Source organism: Nerophis lumbriciformis, linkage group LG38 (assembly GCF_033978685.3).
Source record: "Nerophis lumbriciformis linkage group LG38, RoL_Nlum_v2.1, whole genome shotgun sequence".
In the NCBI taxonomy this organism is placed as follows: domain Eukaryota; kingdom Metazoa; phylum Chordata; class Actinopteri; order Syngnathiformes; family Syngnathidae; genus Nerophis; species Nerophis lumbriciformis.
In genome coordinates this window covers 9,184,112-9,194,111 of record NC_084585.2, presented here as the reverse complement: position 1 = coordinate 9,194,111, position 10,000 = coordinate 9,184,112, and the positions used below count along the sequence as shown (strand labels likewise).

At 38.5% G+C, this 10,000-nt stretch overlaps 1 protein-coding gene across 1 annotated transcript in view; it reads left to right on the top strand.

Moving 5' to 3' along the window:
* dnah1 (dynein, axonemal, heavy chain 1) overlaps window positions 1–10,000 on the top strand; it is a 175,343-nt gene that overhangs the window by 62,208 nt on the left and 103,135 nt on the right. The window contains exons 35-38 of the mRNA XM_061932510.2: window positions 1,663–1,817; window positions 1,886–2,063; window positions 2,134–2,328; window positions 2,403–2,522. Coding sequence (XP_061788494.1) covers window positions 1,663–1,817; window positions 1,886–2,063; window positions 2,134–2,328; window positions 2,403–2,522 — 648 coding nt within the window. The remainder of the gene's footprint in view (window positions 1–1,662; window positions 1,818–1,885; window positions 2,064–2,133; window positions 2,329–2,402; window positions 2,523–10,000) is intronic.

The following is a 10,000-nucleotide window of genomic DNA, read 5'->3' as shown; positions in this document are numbered from 1 at the left end:
ACATAGTCCATGCAACATTTTGACCAAAGAACATACTTGTCAACCCTCCCGGATTTTCCGGGAGACTCACGAAATTCAGCGCCTCTCCCGACAAATTTTCTCCCGAAATTCAGGCGGACGTGAGTGACGTGTCGACAGCCTGTTTTCACGTCCGCTTTCCCACAATATAAACAGCGTGCCTGCCCAATCACGTTATAACTGTATAATGATCGAGGGCGAGTTCTTGGTTTCTTATGTAGGTTTATTGTTAGGCAGTTTCATTAACGTCCTCCCAGCGCAGTAACAACAGCGTCTACCGTAAAGCAGTTCGTCTGCCGTAAACAGCAATGTTGTGACGCTCTTAAACAGGACAATACTGCCATCTACTGTACATGCATATGTGACAATAACATCTAGGGCTTTTAGAGAGTGCAGTGCACAACTGCGCACACAACAAGGAGACGAAGCAGAATGCATCATCAGAGAGGGTGTTCAGCATGGTTATAAAAATAGTGACAGAGAATAGAACAAGGATGGACAATTCAACCCTTAACTCAACAATGAGTAGATGAGTGTTATGTGTGTGTATATATACTCCTCCCCTCTTAACCACGCCCCCAACCACGCCCCCCAACCGCATGTGTGTATATGTGTAAATAAATGAACACTGAAATTCAAGTATTTTTCTTATTTATATATATATATATATATATATATATATTTATATATAAAAAAAAAAAAAATATATATATAATGTATATATATATATATATATGTGTATATATGTATATATATGTATATATATATATTAATGTGTATGTATATATATATATATATGTGTGTATATATATATATATATATATATATATATATATATATATAGCTAGAATTCACTGAAAGTCAAGTATTTCTTATATATATATATATATATACATATATATATATATATATATATATATATATGTATATATATATATATATATATATATATATATATATATATATATATGAAATACTTGACTTGGTGAATTCTAACTGTAAATATACTCCTCCCCTCTTAACCACGCCCCCCAACCGCGTGTGTGTATATGTGTAAATAAATGAACACTGAAATTCAAGTATTTTTCTTATTTATATATATATATATATATATATATTTATATATATATATAAAAAAATATATATATATGTATATATATATATATGTGTATATATGTATATATATGTATATATATATTAATGTGTATGTATATATATATATATATATATATATATATATATATATATATATATATATAGCTAGAATTCACTGAAAGTCAAGTATTTCTTATTTATATATATATATATATATATATATATGAAATACTTGACTTGGATGAATTCTAGCCGTAAATATACTCCTCCCCTCTTAACCACCCCCCCAACCACGCCCCCCCCCCCCCCCCCCCCCCCGAAATTGTAGGTCTCAAGGTTGGCAAGTATGCCAAAGAACCACCACTAAAAGTTGTGTAGACCACAAGATAGTGTTTTACATTTAGAAAAAAATCCTGATATGACCCCTTAATGCGCCTTATAACCCGGTGCACCTAAAGTATGAAATAGACCCACTCATCAGCAGTGCGCCTTGTAATCCGGTGCGCCTTAAGGTCCGGAAAATACGGTACTCATTATTTCTTGTTTTAGTGTTATGAGGTTCTTGGTGCGGCGATAACAGCTCTAAAGGGTCAACCGTCTGTCAGCGGCGATTTGTATGAGGCCGTCCAGATATATGTGCTCAACCCCAAGTCGATCACCATGGGGCAGCTTTACGGGGAGTATGACTTGCTCACTCACGAGTGGTAAGTGAGACTTTGCTTCACCTAAAACATGTTAAACTCTGAAGACCTTGACACATTTCACATTACAGGACAGATGGCATCCTCTCCTCTTTGATCCGGATGGGTACATCGGTAATGGACAACGATAAAAAGTGGTACATGTTCGATGGCCCTGTAGATGCTGTTTGGATTGAGAACATGAACACTGTGCTGGATGACAACAAAAAACTCTGCCTGAGCTCTGGGGAAATCATCAAGCTTTTGGATGTATGGCGACAATTTTATTTCAGTCTGTCATTTCTACCAGACGGAGTCAAGTGCTTTCTTCCTCCTGCAGACCATGACCATGATGTTTGAGGTGCAGGACTTGGCTGTGGCATCGCCGGCGACAGTGTCTCGCTGCGGTATGATCTACCTAGAGCCCAGTATTTTGTGCCTTGTGCCCTTCACAGAATGCTGGCTCAGGCAGGTCCCCAAAGTCATGAGACCGTATACAGAACAGCTCACCATTCTGTTTGACAAGTTCTTGCAGGTGAGGACGGAGGGAACGTGGCTGGGGACCACCAAGGAGTCTGCTTTGCTACTTTTTTTCCCATGTTCCCACAGGACGCCATCGATTTTGTTCGTGAATCGGTAAAGGAGGTCATCACGTCGCTCGACAGCAATCTGACGTGTAGTCTTCTCAAACTCATGGACTGCTTCTTTAATCCATTCAACTTTAATGAGGTTTGTATTCAGAAGGAACACAATGTTGTTTGTGCTTTTCACGAGTATAGTGCAACAAATAAGACTTTGGAAAAATATAGAACTGTCATGTCTGTGTGATCATGTTTTTGTTTTGGTCATGTTCGTTTTGGGTTTTGGACTTTTTGTGCACTTTTGTTTTGTCACCATAGCAACCATTAGTTTTCACCTGTCACGTCACGCACCTGTTTCACGTTTTAAGTCACGCACCTGCTTTCACTAATCATGTCCATAGTATTTAAGTTCAGTCTTTTCAGTTTGTCGTTCTGACGACCTCTCCACATTTATGCTCGACACATTTCTAACTCCTTTTCATGTCCATCGTTCACGCTGCTCCTTTTTTGTCCATGCCAAGTAAGTTTTCTTTATTCAAGCCATAGTTTGCAAGTTTTGTTTAATTGTTCATAGTTTCTGCCCTTGTGCAAGTTTTGTGTTTATAGTCAAGTTTTGTACTTCCGCCCTTGTGCGCGCTTTTCGTTTATTCTTTTTTTTGATAGTTTAAATAAATCATGTACCTTCATTCCCGTCTCGCCCGTGCCAATTTTCCGTTGCATCCCGGAAAAGCAAACACCCAAGATCAAGTCCTGACAGTAGGTCGTCAGCAAGACAAACTGAAAAACACTGAACTTAAATACTACAGACATGATTAACGAAAACAGGTGCGTGACTCAAGACGTGAAACAGGTGCGTGACGTGACAGGTGAAAACTAATGGGTTGCTATGGTGACAATCAAGAGTGCACAATGAGTCCAAACGTGGAACAGGTGAAACTAATGGGGTAATCATGGAAACAAGACAAGGGAGTGAAAAGGCAGAAACCAAAGAGTCCTATAACTAAACAAAACATGACTTAAAACAAAACATGATTACACAGACATGACAAGAACGATTAAAAAAAAACAAAAAACAAGTACAGTGACCAACAGGAACAGCTTCTCGCTCTTTTAAAATTACCTGAAATTCCCCGAAAGTACTGGGTTAAGATAGCCTCAGATCCTTTTGTATTTCATTCCATGACCATGGTGCAGCAAATCTGAAGGCTTTTTTTTTTTTTTTTACCAAGACTTGCGTTGGCTCTAGGAACCAACACGCCAAGGATGTCCTGTGACCTTAAATTCATGAGGTTGTCTGTCTTGTGCATACAATAATTGTATTAACATTCATCATGTCATGCTTGGGCAGCGGACTACGCCTAGGCCAGGGGTCGGCAACCCGCGGCTCCGGAGCCGCATGCGGCTCTTTGATCACTCTGATGCGGCTCAGCTGCATACTTGCCGACCCCCCCGATTTTCCCGGGAGACTTCCGGATTTCAGTGCCTCTCGCAGAAAACTCCCGGGATTAATATTCTCCGATTTTCACCCTTACAATAATAAGGGCGTGCCATGATGGTACAGCATTTAGCGCCCTCTACAGTCTGTATTAACAGCGTGCCACCCCAGCCCCTTGATACATGCATCTTCTGTTTGCACACGTAAGTGACAGCAAGGTATACTTGGTCAACAGCCACACAGGTTACACTGACGGTGGCCATATAAAACAACTTTAACACTCTAACTAATAATGCGCCACACTTTGAACCAAAACCAAACAAGAATGACAAACACATTTCGGGAGAACATCAATCAATCAATCAATCAATGTTTATTTATATAGCCCTAAATCACAAGTGTCTCAAAGGGCTGCACAAGCCACAACGACATCCTCGGTACAAAGCCCACATAAGGGCGTCAATGTGAATGACTATGAGAAACCTTGGAGAGGACCGCATATGTGGGTAACCCCCCCCCCCCTCTAGGGGAGACCGAAAGCAATGGATGTCGAGTGGGTCTGACATAATATTGTGAGAGTCCAGTCCATAGTGGATCCAACATAATAGTAAGAGTCCAGTCCATAGTGGGGCCAGCAGGACACCATCCCGAGCGGAGACGGGTCAGCAGCGCAGAGATGTTCCCAACCGATGCACAGGCGAGCGGTCCACCCCGGGTCCCGACTCTGGACAGCCAGCACTTCATCCATGGCCACCGGACCTGTGCCTGCCCCCCCCCCCCACAAGAAAGAGGGGAGCAGAGGAGAAAAGAAAACTGGTCTAACAGGGGGGCTATTTAAAGGCTAGAGTATACAAATGAGTTTTAAGATGGGACTTAAATGCTTCTACTGAGGTAGCATCTCTAATTGTTACCGGGAGGGCATTCCATAGTACTGGAGCCCCAATAGAAAACGCTCTATAGCCCGCAGACTTTTTTTGGGCTCTGGGAATCACTAATAAGCCGGAGTTTTTTGAACGCAGATTTCTTGCCGGGACATATGGTACAATGCAATCGACAAGATAGGACGGAGCTAGACCGTGTAGTATTTTATACGTAAGTAGTAAAACCTTAAAGTCACATCTTAAGTGCACAGGAAGCCAGTGCAGGTGAGCCAGTATAGGCGTAATATGATCAAACTTTCTTGTTCTTGTCAAAAGTCTAGCAGCTGCATTTTGTACCAATTGTAGTCTTTTAATGCTAGACATAGGGAGACCCGAAAATAATACGTTACAGTAGTCGAGACGAGACGTAACGAACGCATGAATAATGATCTCAGCGTCGCTAGTGGATAAAATAGAACGAATTTTAGCGATATTACGGAGATGAAAGAAGGCCGTTTTAGTAACACTCTTAATGTGTGATTCAAACGAGAGAGTTGGGTCGAAGATAATACCCAGATCTGCACCTTAACACAACATAAATACAACAGATACAAATACCCAGAATCCCATGCAGCCCTGACTTTTCCGGGCTACAATATACACCCCTGCTACCACCAAACCCCGCCCCCACCCCAACACTGTTCCCTCACACATCAACCACCCACCCCCCACCCCACTCTGTGCGTCGGTTGAGGTGGGCGGGGTTTGGTAGCGGGGGTGTATAATGTAACCCGGAAGAGTCAGGGCTGCATGAGATTCTGGGTATTTGTTCTGTTGTGTTTATGTTGTGTTACGGTGCAGATGTTCTCCCGAAATGTGTTTGTCATTCTTGTTTGGTGTGGGTTCACAGTGCGGCGCATTATTATTAGTAAGAGTGTTAAAGTTTTTTATACCGCCATCGTCAGTGTAACCTGTGTGGTTGTTGACCAAGTATGCCTTGCTGTCACTTACGTAAGCAAGCGGAAGTCACATACAACGTGTGGCTTGTTGGAGTGGGCGCTAAATGCTGTACTATCACGGCACGTTCAAGAGAACTCTTGCCCTGAAGATCATAATCTGCCGGTAAAATCGGTCAAGCGCCATTCATATAAAACCCGCGGGCCGCACCGACATTCAATTTTCACATTAAGATGTGGGCCGTGTCTGAGACCCTTGGTTTATACATGGCACAAAGCAAAAAAAAAAACTTTGTATGCATTGTTATTTCATTTTAAATTTCAAAAGATTTTTGTGGCTCCCATTGTTTTCTTTAATTTGTGAAAGTGGTCAAAATGGCTCTTTGACTGGTAAAGGTTGCCGACCCCTGGCCTAGGCTTTGTGTAGCCTTCAACAGGATTTTCTTGTGGCCCCATTTTGGTCTTTGATATTATTTATTGTTGTTTACACATTCCTAATTTCATGCAAACAACCTTATTATTGAACTTTGACAGAAAAAAATTAATTCATCTTTTATCACGGGGACGGACGGCGTGGCGCGTTTGGGAAAGTGGCCGTGCCAGCAGCCTGAGGGTTCCTGGTTCAATCCCCACCTTCTACCAACCTAGTCACGTCCGTTGTGTCCTTGAGCAAGACACTTCACCCTTGCTCCTGATGGGTGGTGGTTAGGGCCTTGCATGGCAGCTCCCTCCATCAGTGTGTGAATGTGTGTGTGAATGTGGAAATACTGTCAAAGTGCTTTGAGTACCTTGAAGGTAGAAAAGCGCTATACAAGTATAACCCATTTATCACATTGTATTTTATTTTTGTCAGATTTTAAAGGGAAGGAAATAATCTTCAAAAACCTTACAAGAGTGGTTCTCAAACTCTTTTCCCCAAGTACCACCTCAGAAAAAACTTCTCTCCAAGTACTTAGTGGCCTAGTGGTTAGAGTGTCCGCCCTGAGATCGGTAGGTTGTGAGTTCAAACCCCGGCCGAGTCATACCAAAGACTATAAAAATGGGACCCATTACCTCCCTGCTTGGCACTCAGCATCAAGGGTTGGAATTGGGGGTTAAATCACCAAAATGATTCCCGGGCGCGGCCACCGCTGCTGCCCACTGCTCCCCTCACCTCCCAGGGGGTGATCAAGGGTGATGGGTCAAATGCAGAGAATAATCTCGCCACACCTAGTGTGTGTGTGACAATCATTGGTACTTTAACTTTAACTTTAACTTTAATGACTGACATTGATATCCCATAGCATAATAGACCTAAGTATTCATTAAAAACAAGGCAGAGGTTTTATTAAACAAGTATATTTAATATTTTAGGCCATTGTAACATTACACACAGTTTGAATAGTATTCCTGTGTTTGAATAAAAAACCTCTTCCTCCCACATTCCAAAAATATGCATGTTAGTTTAATTAAAGAATTGTTCATAGGCATGAATGCAAGTGTGAATGGTTGATGTCTATATGTTCCTTGCGATTAGTATAGCACAGAGCTGGGCAAATATTTGGACTCGGGGCCACATTGAGAGAAAAAATATGTCTGGGGGGGCCAATGTGTATGTTTGTATAAATTATATATTATACATTTAGCTGTAAAAAATCTGCTGTACAGTATGTGTGTTTGGGTCCCTTTTTTTCAGGAACGCTAATACCAACAGTCACAATGGCCAATAGAATTCTTAAAAAGTTATGACAGACCACCTCAAAAAAAGGAATGGAATTTTAAATTTTTTTACCGAATGGGACACCCAAAATGTACATGAAAATAAAGAATCTGGGATTTACAATATTAACTATGAACAATAAAAGACTGAATATGAACATATGAACATCGCTGCTCTTTTACACTGCAAAAACTGAAATCTAAGTAAGATTAAATATCTCAAATAAGGGTGATATTTGCTTATTTTCTGTCTAAGATAATTCTTCTCACTAAGCAGATTTTATGTTAGAGTGTTTTACTTGTTTTAAGTGTTTTGGTCCTAAATGATCTCAGTAAGATATTACAGCTTGTTGCTGACCTATATTGAGTAAAACATGCTCGAAACTAGAATATCAAGAGTTGCAAAGCTGTGTCATCAACACTCACAAGTATAAAACTACTTTTTTAAAGTAATCATTTCTTATTTCAAGCATGAAAAAAAATCATGACTTTGACACAATTGTGTCTCATAATTAAAACAGATGACAGCCAAATGGACTTTGCCGTTTTATTTTCAATGAAACAATAGAAAACACGTACTCATATAGTAGTACAGTTGGCACAGTATTATATTGAAACATTTAACATTTCTAACAATTTTGAACAGAAATAGTTCATGCACATTCAGATGAATTCTTCAAAATTACAATTAAAAAATGTTTTGCCGGGGGCCAGGCTGTATATATGCGCACTAATTGACTCAAAGAGCAAGCACTTGACGCGATGATGTCATGTTATTGATGGAAAAATGCATTTTTAGACAATATGATTTGCTTGAGCGGCTAGGAGGCCCCGAGAGTAACAAGCGGTTGCCTTGTTGCCTTTCCATTAAGAACAATAAATTAGTTTTTAGTATAAGTTTGCTGGTTTCAAGAAATGTAATGCCGAGCGCATATCATTATGTCAAGATAATGGCACTAGCATGGACTTAATTTAATGAATATATACTTAATTAATTTAATTTTTCTAATTAATTAATTAATTAATCTTAATTTTTTAAATTTTTATTACAGTATTTTTCGGAGTATAAGTCGCACCGGAGTATAAGTCGCACCTGCCGAAAATGCATAATAAAGAAGGAAAAAAACATATAAATCGCACTGGAATCCGGCCAAACTATGAAAAAAACTGCGACTTATAGTCCGAAAAATACAGTACTTAATTGATATATACTTAATTTAAGAATATTTTTCAACATATTTAGCAAAAAGGTCTGATATATTTTTTTTTCTACCAAGAAAAATGCACTTGTTATACTTATTTTAAGGTATTTTTGGGTTCATTGATGTTAGCTAATTTTACTTGTTTTGGAAAGTCTTGACAAGCCAAATTTTCTTGTTCTATTGGCAGATAATTTTGCTTTGTGAATATATACTTAATTAATTAAATTTTTCTAATTAATTAATCTTAATTTTTTTTAATTTGTATAACTTAATTAATATATACTTAATTTAAGAATATTTTTCAACATATTGAGCAAAAAGGTCTAATTTATTTTTTCTATCAAGAAAAGTGCACTTGTTATTAGTGAGAATATACTTATTAGAAGGTATTTTTTGGGTTCATTGAAGTTAGCTAATTTTACTTGTTTTGGAAAGTCTTGACAAGCCAAATGTTCTTGTTCTATTGGCAGATAATTTTGCTTAGTTCAAATAAAATACCTCTCATTTTTGTATTTTTTTTTCTTGTTTTTGAACACTGACTTTTTGCAGTGTACTTCTCAGACCACCTCCTTGGTAGACATCTTTTACAATCAAGCAAAACACAACAAAAATGTAACAAACAGCAAAATATGAATGCAAAGGGTAATAAACACCTACAATAAGATTTTATCACTTATACATACCTGCCAACTTTTGAAATCAGAAAAAACTTGTAGCCAGGGTCCAGGGGCCGCAGGCCCCGGTAGGTCCAGGACAAAGTCCTGGTGGGGGGTTCAGGCTTCGCCCCCCGACGCAAAATGATTATTAGCATTCAGACAGGTTAAAATGTTGCTAAAACCATCACTTTTCTATCAGTCACAGTGACTTTTCAAAACAAAAATATTACAGCAAAAATCATATGGGTTGATTGACATGTTTATTCTGTAAGCTAACTTCAATAGTTTGAAATTATTTTGACAGTTAATGCCAATTATCCTGTCAACATTTCACAAGACTTCAATTTGTTAATTGAAAGTATAAACACTTTTTACAGTAAACAAATGGTAAAACAGTACTAAACAATTCCATTAAAAAAAAATTGGTGTCATTATTAACTTTCTGTCCAAGCTTGTATAATCTACTGCCTTGTTCAATTGGAAAAAATATTCTGTGCCTAAAATTCACATTTCTATCACAATTATCATACTGTAAACATGGTAAGCTAACTTCATTAAAATTAATAGTCCTGTCAATAGCATGGAATTACAATTCAAATGTAGTTTTTTTGTAAGCCTTTCAAAAGAATTCAAAATATGAAAAATTAATGGAAATTAATTTAAGCCATCAGACACTTGAAAAGTGGCACATCACATCTCTAATGTAATCATTTTAACTTTTCAACAGAAATAGCACTGCAAAAATATTAAGGACATACTTCTGTATTTTGGTAGTTATGCTGTCAACATTTAACAAGATTTCTTCAACTTGGACTTGAA